General features: G+C 35.5%; 1 protein-coding gene and 1 non-coding gene across 2 annotated transcripts; one reads left to right on the plus strand and one right to left on the minus strand.

The window, feature by feature from the left end:
- Positions 1-6,335: 6,335 nt before the first annotated feature.
- LOC145127627 (uncharacterized) lies at positions 6,336-6,854 on the minus strand. Its single transcript, XM_079062783.1, has one exon. The coding sequence runs from the start codon at positions 6,852-6,854 to the stop codon at positions 6,336-6,338; it is 519 nt and encodes a 172-aa protein (XP_078918909.1).
- Positions 6,855-7,816: 962 nt separating this feature from the next.
- Positions 7,817-7,923, plus strand: LOC145128063 (small nucleolar RNA R71). The gene has a single exon (XR_013716665.1). It is a non-coding gene; the product is annotated as a small nucleolar RNA R71 (small nucleolar RNA).
- Positions 7,924-18,080: the final 10,157 nt, after the last annotated feature.

The following is an 18,080-nucleotide window of genomic DNA, read 5'->3' on the forward strand; positions in this document are numbered from 1 at the left end:
TCATGTTTGATTCCATTCTCTTCACAAAATGTGTCAAACTCTTGGTTGAAGTATTTTTTGCCTCTGTCCGAGCGAAGAATTTTAATGTATCTTTCAAGTTGATTTTCGACTTCGGCCTTATATAGTTTAAATGCATCAAAAGCTTCATCTTTTGATCTCAGAAAATAAACATGTAGATATCGACTGGAGTCGTCACAGAATGTGATGAAATAAATTTTTCCTCCTCGAGTATGTATTCCATTTAATTCACATATATCATAATGAATCAACTCAAGTAATGATGTATTTCTCTTAACTGATGGAAATGGTTTCTTTGTAAACTTTGATTTCACACAAGTTTCACATTTTTCAAAATCTTTTGAGTCATATTTTAACATTCCTTTAGTTTGCATTTTTTTTCAATTTTCTTAACATAAGTGTGTGCTAAACGTTTATTCCATAAAGAAATTGAACAAAAAAAACCAGAAAAGTTCACTTCATTCACATTAGCAACGAATCCACTAATTACATCATTACTAGCAACACTAGACACACTTGCAACACTTGCACCATTACTATAAACACTAGACCCACTTTCAATGCCCTCATCACTAAGAAACGAACGATACATTCTTGAACAATTGTTCGCCCTCCCAACATATGGTCTGCCCTTAGTGATCACAATTTTTCCATTCTCAAGCACCATCTTGAACCCACCTTTGTCAAACTTGTCCGCAGAAACCAACCCCTTTTAGAGAGTAGGAACATGAGGAACATGTTGAAGGTTAACCCATTCACCACATGTGAACTTCAGACGAACATCACCTTTTCCTTGAACTTCAGCTCTGTGACCATCAGCACATACAACTAGCATTCCTGGTGGCATTGGACGGTAAGTGAGAAATCTCTCTCGTTGCCCACAAACATGCACAGTGGCTCGAGTGTCTATGAACCTTCCTCAAACACAGATTACTCGGGTAAGCGAATAGATCATGAAAATCTCTCCAATGTTCACACTTTCCACCATATCAGTCACTTGCTCGACTGCATGTGCAACTGTTCCTGATTTGCGATCTTTTCAATCTCCCGCATAGTTCCCAATCTCTCAGCAGAGGTGGCAAGGTCCGACCCTCTTTCGGATTTGAGTTAGGATTCTGATGACTTAGTTTCTTCAAGCTTTGTTTCTTGGGTCCCATGTTCCTTTTGTTTTGTCCCAAACTTGGTCTTATGACCAGAACCCCCAACTGATACATGGTGCACACTCGATCTGACTTTACCACGCTTGTCCCTAATGCGAGTTTCCTCCTCAATGCAAAGGTGTTTCATCAGATCATCCAAGGAGTAGTACTCAAATTTTGCATCATTCTTTTAGAGAAGTCTTTCCACAAGGGTGGCAGTTTTGCAATGATCGCACCAACCTGAAAGAGTTCTGGTATCGAGATGGAGAGTGTGTTCACTTTGTTGACCATAACCTGGAGTTCTTGCACTTGCTCCATGATAGGTTTGTCATCAGTGATTTGAAGCTCTAGGTACTTTGACACAAGGTACTTGTTGGTATTTTCCTCATTTGCCTTGTACTTAAGTTCCAAAGCACTCTATAGCTCTCTCGGATCTTTTACCGGCGCATAAAGATCATAGAGTCGATCAGACAGTGAGTTCATGATGTGACCCGCACACAGTTCCTCAGACTCTCTACGTAGAGCCCTTTGCTTTTCCAGATCATAGATGATTCTTGGATCCACAGTTTTCCCCGCCTCAGGAATTGGATCAGTAGGAATGGGGACAATTTTGGGTTGAAAAACATAGGCGAGATTCAGCACATGAAGCATGAACTTGAACTTGTCAGCGCAACGGGTGTAGTTCTGACCATCGAATTGGTCAAGCTTGGAAAACTCTTGGTTCATGTAGTGGAGACTAGCAGTTGGGAACTGGGTGTCCATTATTCCGTTGATTTATAAACACAAATTAAAAACCTCTAAGATTGTTGTAAATCAAACTAATAGAAACGTAAGGAAACCGACAAATAATATTATATGTCGATTAGTTGCGAATAATAGATCCAATTATTATTAATATGATTACCATGTTTCGTACAGATATCAGATTAATCCTTCTCGATTAGATCTGATTATAAGAAAGGTAGAATGAGAGTGTCCTATTATTGGACGAAATTAAAACGAAAAAATAATGTAAAACCGACCTGTTGACGGCTGATCTTGATCGTAGAAGAATTGCACAGATCGAACTCCAGTCCTTAAAGAATTTTAATTCGCTTCTATCGGCTGTAAGCAATGGATTAAAGCCCCAGGATTTAATTTGGATTTACTGAGTATCCAATAACAATGGAAAACGATAAACGCAAAGTGACTACTAAGAAACCATGAAGAAATTGCAAATAGAATGAGAGAGCTTTCAATTTTCGTGTGTATCAAATACCGCTCCTAGGGAGCTATATTTATAGGCATTGGATCCCTAGAAGGGAAAAAGGGGCTCACATGGTTCGTCCCCTGAAACCCTATGGTGACGACTTGCTCTCTAAGCTAGTAGTTTTCTATCCCTTTCAGAATATTTTGTTGCCATATCTACAAAGTCAAATGTTTAACCAGATCCGTCAAACCGACTTAACCTGAAATTAGCCAAAATAAAAGCTCCTCAGCTCCCAGCGACCGATGTATCGTGTGAAGTGCCAAGTGCGCCTGAATCTCGCCATTTCATGCACTCGCAGTGTCGGCTGGTGCTAGGCTAGGCTAGGCACGTGTGTGTGGGCTTGGCCCATTCCTTTGATCCACTAAAGCCTTTGAAGGCCTATCAAAGTAAAAGACTTATAAACCTACACAAGGTTTCTTCCCGCACCAATGTGGGATAGCGGAAACTTGCCAACTTGCAAGATTACCTCTATAATTTCCAACAACAGCTTTAGCAGATTGGTCCATCATCTTCTTCTGATGAGCAAGAGATCCTTCAGCAGCAGTTGCTTATTTATCCAAGTTGTCATCGTGTCTCTCTATTTTGTTGCACAAAAATCTTTCATTATGTTCAACTATAACCCTCTTTTATATCTTTCTGCTTTTTAATGGAACATATGAACAAGATGATTCACTAGTCGAAAATCCTTGAATTAGTTTATAGGCGTATCATCAGCTTGATGATGCATCCTTTTGCCTCCCCATTGATACATTACTTGTATAAAAACATGCAATGAAACAGTCTACAAGGGAATATCCTACATAAAAGAAAAGTCAAAATCAACAAATTCAATTTCTTCTTCATCATCATGCGTTGGATCCCCTGAGCTTTTAGATATTGACATCTTCCTAATTTTTACATCATCCCCCTATCTAGTGATTATATTAGGCTGATGAGGATCTAGGAGTGGAATAGTAGGAGCCAAGAAGAGTAGTTTCTTGAGATCATTTAGCTGTGTCAAGCTGGTTGTGGAGAAAAGTATCAACATCATGCCCAAAAGTAGAAGTCTTTGGCGGATCTGAGAATGGTAGCTATAGATATTGTCTAAGATAAAAAAACTAAATATCTTTAAGTTTCTAGATTTAATTGATATTGTTGGCTATAACTGAGATTATGTTGTGCAACAAAAGAGATTATTAGTTTGAAGAATGTTAAGCTATAACATATATTTAGATAGGTTTTCAAAAGTTAAATCTTGGCTGACATTTTTGTAAAAGAAATGATAGTTGGATCATGTCTTTTAAAAGGTGATAATGTAAGCATACACACACTTATCTTTTAAAAGAATAGCTAAATTCAAGTCTCATGTCTAATGCAAATACCTATTTTGATGCTTGAAATAATGTTGACTATACTACTTTACTCTTTTAATTTTGAGTCAACCTTTTTTATTGAAAATATGTTTAATGTAGAATCATAAGTGTTCGGTTAGGCTTATGACACCTAGACTCTTTCTTAATCAGATCAACAATGTGTAGTGTTGACCATTCAGTGCAATAGTTTTTTTTATTTATCTACTTTCTAAATCTAAGTCCATGTTGATCACTCAATTGTTTTCCTTACTTTTACGTCTCTTGTAGCTGATACTTGACAATGTAGTCTCTTTATTAGGAGATATCATGGGTCCCTTATATGATCTTCTTTATGCATGTGTGCGATGTAGGCATCATTTCATTTTCTCCATTAGCATGAAAATCTAGGGGGCATACTGAGCCTCAATGTGCATCTTTTCATGTGTGCAAGTTAGCAGTTTTTCAGATCATGTGATCTACTAAGCATCTTTTAGTCAACTATGTTTCCTATTACTTTTTCCACGTGGGTCGAGTTATTTCCCTTTTTTATCGATAAAACTTTACACAAGTTTATATTTGCGGTTTGTGACTGATTCATTTTGGCACTCAAAGTTCTAGAATTATCAACTTGAGTGAAGGTCAGTACTTAAATCTAAGGAGGCCATATTTCCAAATTTATTTCTTAACTTTAGCCACATTAAGCACATTGTTCCTAAAACGATAGTACTTTCAATTTTTTAGATTGATTCAGTATATTTAGGCTAAACAACAAGTAACCACATGACTTATATAAAGAAACCAAGATTGGAAAGCTAAGTAAAGGTATTTTCTTATTTATTTACTTTCTATGGACCTATCATTTCCTACTATTTCCATATTTCGCACAAAGGTTAAACAAGAAAAAGATGATGTACTTTGGAAAGAAGAAACTATGTATGATAGCAAAAAATATATAGTCTTGGGAACAAAGGCACCTTATCAAAGTTTTATTAATCCGAAAACAACAAAAGTAATAAGTAGTTACGAGTTTCAATGATCTCAATCGATTATATATCATAGTCGGGACAACATTTCCAATTTTATGCAATGAGAAACTTTATCCTTGGTGAAGATATCATCTAGTTGATTCTGCATAAGAATAAAAACCAATTCCACTTTTCCCTTTAATATATTATCCATTATGAAGTGATGGAGAATTTTAATATGTTTGGTTTTTGAATGATGGACAGGGTTTGGGTGATTTGGATGAGATTAGTGTCATAACAAAACATATAATGTGACCTCCCCAATTTTCTCGGCCAGAATTTTTTTTTTATTTATGCTTATTTTAAAACAAAGTATACTTTATATTGCGGAATTTGTCCCCTAAAAAGTATTTTCCAAAGAAATGTTTCCATTGATTATTAGAACTTGGGATGTCATAATTGATACAAGAAACATAACCATAAACGTAGTCATTACATACTTCATAACATCTTTTATACTATATCCTATATTTCCTCGAATTTCTCACCGGATACAAACATCATTATCTTGGTATTGCTTCCTGTGATACAAAGAAACTGAGTAGGTCAGGTTGGAAGCCTGGTGAGTACATAAGGTTTTCAACCCACAATAATATAAATAACTTTTGTTTAATTATCTATTTCACATCAAAGAGTTAACCTAATTAAAAATCCTCGTTTCCTCATATATTCATTTCTAAGTACCACTCCTAAGGATCATTGCTAACATCGCATTTCCTATATGCTTAAGGACCTCTCCTAAGGATCATCGCTAACATCATATAGATAGTACTGCTTCAGAGATTCCTCCATAATACGTGTATGTAGAGTACAAAACATGAACAAGTAGTTCAACACTTACATGTTATGAACATGCCAGTGTTCCAATGGATCGTTTAGAATAGTCTATGGTCGTCATCTATACTCTGTCAAATGACTAGATCACAATCATCGCAAGTGAAAGTCATGACATCTCCTAATCATCCCTCATTGCCCATCACTACCCTATATATATATATATATATATATATATATATATATATATATATATAAAATAAGTACGGAAATACTTATATAATTAAATTAAGTAAAATCATGGCATATTGGTTCATCCAACACATAATAAAGATAATAGGCACATATACCATTTAATCATCCAGATACTTCATATCTACGTGTAAGATGAAAGTAACTATGTACTCATTTGTTAAAGTGGATGACTAGTGAATTCGGCAGTGCTCCGCTTAACATCTTGACTTTTCCTTTGATGGAGTCATGAGGCGGACTCCGTGCCACCCTACATGGTATTTATTGGAGGTACGATCTCCATTTGCACCTTCTGTTCCTTCCATCTTTTCTTATAAGCTTGCACCCTTCTTAAATAGGCTTTTTTAGAATTCTCCTTCTTCTTTTTAGAATTGCCTTCCTCGTGTTTTCATTTTAACCTTTTATTTCTGGCAACAAGTTTTGGTTCACCTTTTCTTTTTTGTAGCTCTCGAGCTTCAACATCCTCCTTATCCAAAGTTGGCTTGCTCAAGTCTTGTGTAATTTCTTCTCCTTCATCCTCATTTCCCACTTGTAAGGTAAGCTTTGACTAGCGAATATCCACCAAGGTGCACACGGTATTAAGTAATGGGCATCCAAGGATTATTGGGACATCTTCATCCTCCTTGATGTCTAGCACCACAAAGTCGATTGGAAAAATAAATTTTCCAATTTTTACCAATATGTCCTCAATTATGCTTCGAGGATGAGTCACCGAATGATTAGCTATATGAATTGTCATCCTATTAGCCTTGAATTCTGGAAGGTTGAGCTTTTGGTAGAACGAATAAGGCATTAAGTTTATACTAGCTCTAGAATCGGCAAAAGCATATGTCTTCATGTTATTTCCAAATTCACATGGAAGTGTAAGGCGTCCGGGATCTCCCATTTTCCTTGGTATTCCCACCATAATAACCATGGAACTTTGCTCACTAAGAACTGCCTTGGAGGTCTTCTCTAGTTGTTGGTGAGTGTTGAGTAAATCTTGAAGAAATTTGTCATATTCAGGAACTTTGGCAAATGAGTCAATAAATGGAGTATTGATCGGAATACCCTTAACTTGTTGCATGAACTTTTTATGTTCTTGTTCCAAAGGGTGCACTCTGGCTCGAGAAGGAAATGGTAAAGGAGGTTGATAAGCTTGAGTACCAGAAAAAAATTTCTGCCCAGACTGAGCCCACGTCGTGAGGGTTGAATCCTCACGCCGTGAGGTCAGTGTTTCAGCAACAATTTTTTCATCAATTTTCGTCCGCTTTGGTTACGATTCGGGCTGCTTTGTCTCTTCTTCTAAGGCCTCCAAAAACTCAGAAATAGTGTCTTCTTCAATGGTTATGGCCTTGACATGTCGTTGTGGTTTATTATCGGGATTTTTAGGAGGTAACGGCTCGTTAACCAATGTAGTTATTTGGCCGAGTTGAGCCTCAATATTTTTAATGGACGCTTGATGATTTCTCATGGTGGCATTAGCTACATAGTGACATTTTTTAGAAGCTTCCATGAATCTATGAAGTATTGACTCTAAGTCCACTTTTTTCTCGGGTTGTGGTTGTTCCTTTTGGTAAAAACCCCGGTCGGTTTGCCTATATTTTTTTTCTTGTACTCCTCATACGACAACCATTCATTCTTTGGATTTCTCCAATCTTCATCATAGCGGTATCCACTTGAGTAAAAATCTTGAGCCTTCCTATTCCCGTTTTCATCCAAATAGCAATCTTTCGTCAAATATGGCCCATTGCAATTATCACAAGCCACATGTATTGAGTGTGTGGATTGGTCCATCTTTGTTATTCTTCGATCCATGTTGCGCAACATTGCCAAAACAGCTGCCATGTCTTGCGAAGCACCATTTCAGATTCCCTAGCTCCATCATTATGAGGGTTGTGGTACTCCCATGAATGCTTTGAAAATTCTTCGATTAGTTCTTTAATTTCAGCGGGATTCTTCTTTGTTAAAGCTCCTTGAGAATCAAGGAGTTGCCTTGTCGTTACATTCACCCCATCGTAGAAGATCGAGACTTCTTATTGCTCGTTTAGGTCTTTTTGGGGACAATTCCTTATCAACCCCTTATATCGCTCCCATGCCTCATATAAATACTCCCCCACTTGTTGCTCGAAATTAGCTATGGCCTTTTTAAGTTTAGCAGCCTTGGCTGGTGGGAAAAATTGTTGGAGAAATTGTTGGGACATCATAAATAATATTAGAATAATAATTTGAGATAGAGTTGATATATTATGTATAGCGGCTAAATGGAACGAAAATGGAGCCAAAATTAGCAGAGAATACTCAAAGACGTGCGATTCTTTTAGAATAATCATCGAATTGGGTCCCTCACCACCATCGATCATAGATCTCTATGAATCAATTTTGATTTTTTTCAACGGTAACACAAAAATCGATTCATAATAAACCGATTATGATTTAATAATGCAAAATTCTGATTTTCGATTTCAATTTCTGTTTTTTGAATTTTGATATCATTATTTCTTAACATCGATCCTGATAATCAGATTTCATGCATCCTTAAAAAAACCGATTTTGTATTCATGTTAGTTTGATTTCAGACAGTCTCACCAATTTTGATTTCTGATTCTTGTTAATCTGATTGGTGTTAGTTTGATTTATAATAAATGTTAATATGATTTGTGTAAATAGTAATATTTCATTATTATTCTTCACTTCGTTGATGTTAGTTTTCTGATAAAAAGTTAATTTGTGCTTTCTTTTAGATTTTCTGTAAATAACTTGATACCTCAACGTCACAAGTTTTAAAATCATTTTTGTTGGAGCCTAGAAAATGATTCAAAATCATGATCCTTGTTGTTGGAAAACAATTCGACGTTACAAGTTCACAAACAAGTATTTTCGTTTTGTTACTTGCTTTTATCTTGTTGGTGTTGTTTCATAAGATCAAAATAATAACATGTTGTCTTGAAAACATTTATTAGGCATGAGAAAAGGAAAAAAGCAAAAGAAAAAAAAACAGATAATTAACACTGTTACAAAAACAATCTAAGGATAAAATTATAGCAAGGTTTTCATTTTTTAAAAAGAAAAACAAAAATAAAAGTCTATTTTATTTTTTTTTATAATTGAAAGGGCCTTATTTTATTTTATTTTTTATTTTTATTTTTAATTTGTTTTGGGGATTCAAATCGGTTTGAACCACTCCAAAATAGAATGGTCAGCTCATAAATGTGTAACATTGTTTTGTTGAGTTTATGTTTAAACATTACAAAAATGTAGGAAATCTAAGTAATGAGTTTATATATAACCATGTATGTAGAGTTCCTTAAAAACAACATTAGGTAATTAATTGTTTGACAATATTTCTTTATATATAATAACAGCGCGTCTTAGTTTTTATTCATATTAATTAACAATATGCTATTGTCATTTTACATAAGATAAAAATGACATATTTAAGATTTTATCAATAGACAATGATTTTTCTGTTTAATTGTGTTGCATATGTGGTGGTTAGAAGGCAAGTGGTTGTGGTAATTGAATACGTGCAATGCAAATGGGTGGGTTTCTGATTCAATTTCTGAAACACTGAAACTGTCTTTCAAAACTGAAAACACCACTGCAAAATACACTAAAAAGTTTCTATTTTGGGCCAGCCCCTTTTCTTCAAAATATGTTGCAAGTGTGATTGCCTAATAACTTACAACTCCACTTATGTTAATTTCAAACTCATATGTGTTAAATAAATAAATGAAGATTATATTTAAAATAAAATATTAGTCTGACCACTATGGCTAATGTTTTGCCACAAATAAATTTTCATAAATTTCGTAGTTCGATAATTTTATAATTACAAAAGACGATATCGTCTTGTGTCTTTTTTTAGGTTTCACAATCTATCACTATAAAAAAAACCAATGTGAAATAGACTCCATTAGAAAATTGTGGTACGTTCTAGGCTTCTATGAAACATTGAAACCTTTTGAGAAATTATTTTCTAACTATTATTTTGTTATATTGTGGATTAGGTTTGTCAATTGTCATTTAAAGAAAAAAGTTGTGTGGATGTAATATTCACAACGGTATTCAACATTCACAGAAAATTTTCTTGCTTAAAACGAATTTATCAAACAACTTATTCATAGTTTTTTAGTATATTGAAGGGTCGCGGCAAAAATTCAACGAAGTTATTTATGTGGTGATAAATTATGGTTAAATTTACCTAATTGATATAAATCTTTATAGGTTGTTTCATTTGGTGACAACAAAGATAGGATTAGAAGATAATAGCATTTGTTTATCTTTCTAACATCCTAACATGGAATAGATAATTAAAGATAGTTGTATCCAACACTTTCTAGATATTGTTTGCAATGTATATTCAAATATTGTATATTCGTATCTTGTAAATGCATGGTGTTCATGTACACATATCCGCTACATGGAATCAAACAACCATTGGTGTAACCAATCGAGTGGAAGAGGGTATGATGGATACCAGCCTAGTGGAAGAGGGTCACGTACAGGAAACAAAAATCAATGAGATATTTAATCTCTCCTATGGTGTCTAGGATGTTGTATATGAAAAATAAACAATAAGTATTCAATATGTTTCTATAGAGAATCATAAGTATGGTGTGATGACCACGTTGCTACACATGGTGATGACAATGTTGCTATGTGCGGGGATACTGTTTCCAAGCTATATTCTCACAGGGAGTCATTAGAATACTATTTTAGGGATACTCAATCTTCAAAAAGATAAGTCTAATGATGGTTGGTTGGAGGATGAAGAATGTGGTAAAGAAAAAAAAAACATCTTTATGGAGCATGTCAGCATGCCTCCTCTAGTGCCATGTAAATACCTCATTCATACACCCACACCATTACATAGTTAAAAGTAAACAACATCTATAGTCATACATATATTTAAACACACACCGATGATCAGGTTGTGTTCTTGTTTGTCACAATTACTTGCATGCTAATATTCTTTTTAATACCATATGAAGGTGAACATTTGCGTAATAATACTTGAAAATTCTTGTAGTTGCAATCATTTCATAACTACACGTTGTTCTCTGGACGATGATTCAACCAATATAAAGATTAAAACAATAAAGATCCTCAAAGATAAGAGAATGAATCGAAAACTTATGTCGATATAGATAACTCTTATTCTTTTCTCACATAGAGAAATGATCATAATATTCACTCAAGGAAGATTTACAAAAGATAAACCCTAGCATAATTTATATAATATGTCCAACACAGTCCCTACAAACCATGGAGTTTTCCTACAGATAATGACACTGTTCATTATCTAATATAGTGTTGATCCCAATCACTTAGATATCAGGATTGACTTAACGAGAACTTTTTCTTCCAACTACAACTCCATTTTGCGTTTGGCTGATGACACCATCAGTCGGTTGATGTAATACTTTGACTCATCAAATCATTCGGTTCATTGGGTTTGACCCCAACAATCTTCCCATATTTGATGGTTTCAAGACTATACTAAATAATGCAAAATAAGCTATATCAATGTCTTTTTATATTGATTGAGAACATATATATATATATATATATATATATATATATATATATATATATATATATATATATATATGGTCAGATTCACAGCACATTCCATGTTTTGCAGTTGCGAAAGTGTGTGGCTGACGAGTCTGTGGTGGTATCACTAGATGACATTCAGGTAGATAAGTGTCTAAATTATGTGGACCGAACGGTTGCGATTTTGGATAGGAAGACAAAAGTCTTGAGGAACAAGGTGGTTGAGTTGGTCAAGGTTCAGTGGCAGCATCGGAAGGGTTCGAAGTGGATGTGGGAGCCTGAGGCCGAGATGCGGATGCATTACCCTGAGTGGTTTGTTGCGGGAGACTTCGAGGAAGAAGACTAATTCTAATGGGGGAGAATTGTAACGCTCAATCCAGGTATTATTCATTTTTGGTCCCTTATATATTAGGTTATTGCTTTTTGGCCTTGTTTTGCAAGTTTGAGGGGAGGAGGGACCATTTCTACCAAGTTTAGACTTTTGGAGGCGGAGCTCGAACGCGGGGCGTTCCCTTGGGGAATGCAGGGAGTTTATGCGTGGAGCTCAAACCCTAAGTTTGAGGGTTTGAGACTTATTTAAACACCTTAAGTCCCAGGTGTTGGCCTCATTTCCAGCCTCCATAGCTCCCATACCCTAATCTCGAAACCCTAGAGCCTCCAAGTGTTTGAAACCCATTCAAGGAAGAGAAGCTTGGTGCAAGGTGATGGTTCAAGTAGGAGCTTATAGATCTTGATTCTCTGCTCCATTTCCAGTTCATTTGAGGTATAAAGCTCTAACCTTGCTCATTAGAACTTAGATCTAAGTCTTAATGGATTTTAGTCCCTTTTTGGTCCCATAGTTGAGATTTAGTAGTTTGCGATCACTCTAGAAGCTTTGAGTTGCTCCTATTGGTGTTTTTGAGGTTCTAGATTCATAAAGTTTGCATCTTTAGAGTTGTATAAGCCCCATACATGAGACTAAGCCCTTTTTATGGAAGTTGAATGCTATATCTTGAAGTTTGGACCTTTTGGGGCATGCAAAGTCACCAAGTCAGTGACTTTATGGTTCTAGATGTTCTTTAGGACTTAGATCTATGTTTTGGTTGTGTGGCTTTAAGCATTAAGTGCTTAATAATCATTTTTGGAAGTCTGCGTGCGAACGCCTAGCGTTGGGTCGAGGAACGCCTATCGTTCCAGCTAAGGTTCGTGATTTGTTGGCTGGTGACAAACGGCCAGCGTTCGGTCTATCAGTGGGCTTTTTCCTTGGGTCATCTTTTAGACTCTTGAGCTTTGGGCTTGGTTTGGGTGTTGTTTGTTGGGCTTTGTTTGGACTGAAGGTTTCCCTTGGAGTGTAGGACTTCTTGTTTGGGCTTGTCTTGTTGGGCTTTCCCTATTGGGCCTAGGATTGTATATTGGGCCTTAGTGGGCCTAATGGACTTGGACCATTGGTGGGCCTGGTTAGTTGGGCCATTTGTGAGCCTAGTGTTTGAATCTAGCCATGGTTATTTTCTACGTTTAGCTTTGGGTTTGGCTCAGTGTTTAGAGCAGATTCGCACCAGCCGCAACATGCGTAGGATTTGGCTATCTTTGAGGTGAGACCATGAGGGGGAGCCCATGACACTTGGGTATAAGACCATGAGGGGGAGCCCATGACACTTGGGTATAAGACCATGGGGGTAGCCCATGGCATCCCGGTTGAAGACCATGGAGGGATTCCATGGCAGTTTTATGTGTATATGTGCATGACATTATATGATTATGTGATTAGTGTAATTATATGATTATGTGATTAGTGTATTTTGAGGAACTCACTAAGCGCGTGCTTACAATTTTGTTGGGTGTTTCAGGTACTTCTGGTTCGAAGGGAAAGGGCCCGACTTGATGGTGCAGCGTGCACTTTTCAGTATTCCGCACCAGTTGTTTTGGATACTCTGATCTTTTGAACAATATGTTATGTAATATAATTTTTGGAGAAAAAAATGGATGCGATTTCTAAGTATTAAATGAAAAATTTTACCTAAGTTTTTGGGCTGTTATAGGTTTCCATCACTAAGCGATTCTATTGTGGTTTTAGACCCATGACTCTCGTGGTAGATGTAACCAAATCTCTTGTCAGAGGTTTGGTAAACGGATTTGCCAAGTTCCTACTTGTCTTGGCATAGACAACCTTGATGGTACCAATTTCAATTAGTTGTCTCACAAAAATGTGTCTTAGACCTACATGTATCGAATTCCCATTATATACCACATTATATAGTTTAGCAAGTTTGGCCTCACTGTCACAGTACATGGTATCGAAGGCATTGGGATATCCTATAGACGGATATCTATAAGTAGATCTCGAATCCACTTTGCCTCTTTTCCCGCTGATGCTAAGGCAATTAGCTCTGCTTCCATCATTTAATGAGCTATGCATGTCTGTTTCTTGCTTGCCTAAAAAATCGCGCCACCAGCTAGAGTATAAATCAAACCACTTATGGATTTTGAGTCACTGTGTGATCTATCCAACTAGCATCATAATACCCTTCTAATATTCCATTTGATGACGAATATGTCAACTCAAAAGTACTTGTCCTTTTCAGGTATCCTAGTACTCTACCTACTGCCTTCCAGTACTCCGTCCCTGGATTGACAGTATACTAACTCAGTTTGCTTACAGCGAATACGATGTCAGGTCGAGTGCAATGAGTAGCATACATAATGCTCCAAATTGCATTTGCATATTCTAAATGGGCCACTGCTCATCCATAATTCACATTAAGTTTCACACTTGAATCAAAAAGAGTGTTGAATTCCTTAATATTCAAATGTTGAAACTGTTGGGTTTTGAGTACTATAACACTCCTATGGTGCACATGCAACCCTAAATGCTTTGGATCTATGTTTTCTCTAATTATACATGCATATTTTCATTTTTCCAAAGCATTTTCCTAACTAGCATACAAATTGCCAAAAGAACAATACAACTAGTTAGATGACTTACCTCTTAGAAGGACTTGTAGTTCTTGACCTTTGAAAGCTTGAGCACCTCAAGTGTGATGCCTCTAATGGTTCACAAACACCAATATGCAAGAGGAGGCTTGAGAGAATAAGTTACTTATCACAAAATCAATACACACTCTCCAAGAATGTTGTAGGAACCAATTTTGGTTCTATAGGGGTTTATTTATAGAGCTAAGGTTACATCTTTGCAAACCCTAATGACCTTTCATATTACTTAGGCTCCATGGGTTAAAACCTCCATGGACTATCTCATTGGTTTAGCCCATCCTAAATAATCATGGATCATTAGCCGACACTATTAGAATCATTGATTTACATAATCAATCCCCATATATTTAATTAGTCTCTTTTGACCACAAAATTAATTTCAAATTAATTCTTGATCAATACTAATTAAATAATATGATTTCATCTTAATATATTATAATTGTAATATATTAATAAATCATAAATAACCTTCTCCTCAAAAGTCCATCCTATCAAATTGCACTGGTGAAGGCAACCCAAAAGGACCATGCTACAATCGGGTCAAGTACATCCCAGTTATAGTTATGGGCTTAGACACCAAATCCAACAGTCTCCCACTTGGATAAGTCTAATAACTATAACTGCCAATGCAACTTCAGGATCCGACTTAACAATCGTAAGCTTTCGAAAGCCGCTGTCGAAGTCTGACCTAGTCAGTGACGCGTGTTTTATATAAGGGATCATATATTCCTCTGTTCTCAAGATATCTATGCGTACAAATACACGGAACATAGTCATACTTATTTTCCTGCAATTTGTTTCCCGATTTCCTATTCGTCTGACATAGAACATAACTGAACACATCAATTTAGTTCTGACCGGGCCCGACACATAGTCAAAACAGAATCATCGAGAGGCCCAAGATATCGCTTTTAATCCTCTTAGGATAAAAGGAACAGATAAACTTCGACATTATATGCTTGTACTAACTACTCATCAAATCATGCACAACGACACGTTTTATAACATCAAGTTACTGATGTGTTTTCATGCCATCAATGCACAACCAACTCGTAGTCAACAACTCATATATCTTGGTTTGAAGATTAGATGATATTATCGTCTCACAATCACTCGTGATAAATTCCATGAATTGATTCAGGTGAGTGCGGGTTGAATCCAATACTGAAATCTTATTTCAGGAGCACTCATGAATGGTGTAGCACACTTTTTCTATGTCTAACGCCTTAGACAATCTACAAGCCAACTCATGACAGTCTTCTTTCATACTTACTTCCAACGTATGATCGACTGTGGATAGTTTGAATAACCTAGTTATTCGGGAAGTCAAAACATGCAAAGTGAAACACCAGAATAATCGAATCCAATATGGTCTCAAAACATTTAAATATAATAAAACACCTTTTATTTAATCACGATATTGATTACACATTATTCATTGTATAATGTTTCGATTTATCAACTTAATACTTGAATTAAAACAATAGTTATCCCATGCTCCAAGCATGCACACTATGTTTGCCTATGGCCCTTACTTTGTGAAATAGATCAATTATAAACATTTCCAACGATACTCATTTCACAATTCCAAATCCTTATCATAAGTGTAAGAATACCAAGTTCTTGCCACTTACTGTAATTTTGTTAGATTCTAAACTTATATGCAGTGATCCTTTTGTAATGAATATGTACAAAAGCCATAGAGACTTTGTCAATTACAAAACTTTCCATTGGAGATTGTTACAAGATATTTTCATAGATCCGAAATCTCATATTCAAAGCACATTCCTTTGAACATCCTTCTTGCATAAAAGTTTCTAACTTTCTCATAGATTCTTGATATCCATCTCCCATTATGGAAACATTTCCATATTTGCCATATGACAACTCATTGTTAATAGAATCCTGTCTATTCATAATAATGTCAATATGGTCCATCCATTATTATACTTCCAACTATCCATAAGCAACCATCTTTGGCGAACCTTGGATTGTTCTTAGCAGTTGTTTAATAACTTTAGTCATATCCAGTTCTAGTCCTTTTTCCCTCTTAATGCCCTAGGTATTTGGAATATTAGAACACGACATGAATATTATAGCATATGCAGTCGATCCTATACCCGAAGCATATGGGATACGATTCATAATGTCTTGCATAGAGACATGATACTTGACCAGTCTTTTGCTATAATATTTCCATATATAGAATTTCTAATGTTGAAGCATTTCAACATGGTATTCATATAAATCCTTGACTAAATTTGATTAAAATCTCAATCTAAACTTTCATAATTGAAATGAAGTATAAGTTCCTCTCCCTTAATTATAGCAAAACAACTTTTCAACCCTACAACTTTTGTGAATTGAAAATTTTGTTTTCTATAATTAACATTGCTAACTTGTAACATTTACCATAATAATTATTCTCCCACTAGCATAAAATTATTTTGTTACTCGCATAACATTTATGCTCCCACTAGCTGTGACATAAATCCAGAAATCAGTTGGACTTCTAGAAATCAATACTTTATTGACTTTCTTACCAAAGTTTAGATTTCTAACACGAGATGCTTGAATAATTATCTAAGCTCACACACCTTTTTTGTTAGAAAGCTCATATGTGTTTCTAAACAATTTTAGAACTTACAGCAGTAAGTCTCAAATGTTTAGACCTTTTGCCATTTCTCACAATTCGAACTATGAAGAAGGATGCTGTAATCATAATCGAATTTGAGAATGCAAATATCACAATTGCTAACTCTTTAAAATCTACTTAGTGAAAGCGTTTGCTCGCAATCATTTTCATGAATTGGAGAGAAACCTTATGACACTTAGATTTTTAATGGTGTATGTGTTCCTATCCATGTGAATTTGTCATAACCATAATCTTAAGACAAGGTTAGTGACAAATCCAAACTCATATGGACTGAACCTATCTAATCTTAATTCCTTGCCACTTGGTAGCACAAGGGCCTACCATGTATTCCAAGTTATTGAGAAGCTCACCCTTAGAGTAAAATGAACTTTCACTGATCAAGGTGCTTAGCCTTATGCAAACAATTGAGAACTTACAGAACTCATGAGCATAGTCAACCCTAATTGGAATAAGCACAGAAACAAGAATATGTCAACACGATAGGTTACAAACCTCAAGTCGCGTGCTAGTGATTAACAATAAGTTTACTCTTGATTAGTTCTCGTACCTTTTCAAGACCTTTAAGACTCCCACTAACCTCTTAACATATAAGATTCTCTTTGTCAAGAAACATTATTTGACAAACAAATATTCAAGAGTTAGTGCGGTTTCTTATCAAGACAAACACTTCACACAATTTGTCTTAGTTGGTATTTGTTTTTATCCAAAACATCACAACTTACTAATTTCAAATGTATAAGAGCAGAAAACCTTTTACTCTACATTTGCTAATATGTCACTAAATATACAATCTTGGAGTATGACTCTAAGATTTGATTTTGGAACGAAGTATGATTCATCTTAATTGATTTAACCATTTCACAATTTCCTGATTCCTCTTCTTAGCCAAACAAATGCACTAAGGCGTCCTTAGAGGATCAAATTGTGATATAGTTTTCATAATCATTAAGATGATCATGAAGCACGATACTTAAGCACTCTCCCATCTTTTCAGATTGGAGAAACTTTTATTTTTCTGCCGACTTTGATTCTTCTTATTCGTTCTGCTATATATTGAAACTTTTCCAATCATTCAGAATTATACTTAACCTTGTAAGCATAACCAATTTTACTAAACTTTAGTAAATC

The sequence above is a fragment of the Lactuca virosa genome, chromosome 7, assembly GCF_052849685.1.
Source record: "Lactuca virosa cultivar CGN04683 chromosome 7, Lactuca_virosa_CGN04683_v6, whole genome shotgun sequence".
NCBI classification, from domain to species: domain Eukaryota; kingdom Viridiplantae; phylum Streptophyta; class Magnoliopsida; order Asterales; family Asteraceae; genus Lactuca; species Lactuca virosa.

Coding starts and splice junctions, on each gene's coding strand:
- LOC145127627 (XM_079062783.1), bottom strand. CDS start 6,854: ATGCAACAAGTTAAGGGTATTCCGATCAATACTCCATTTATTGACTCA.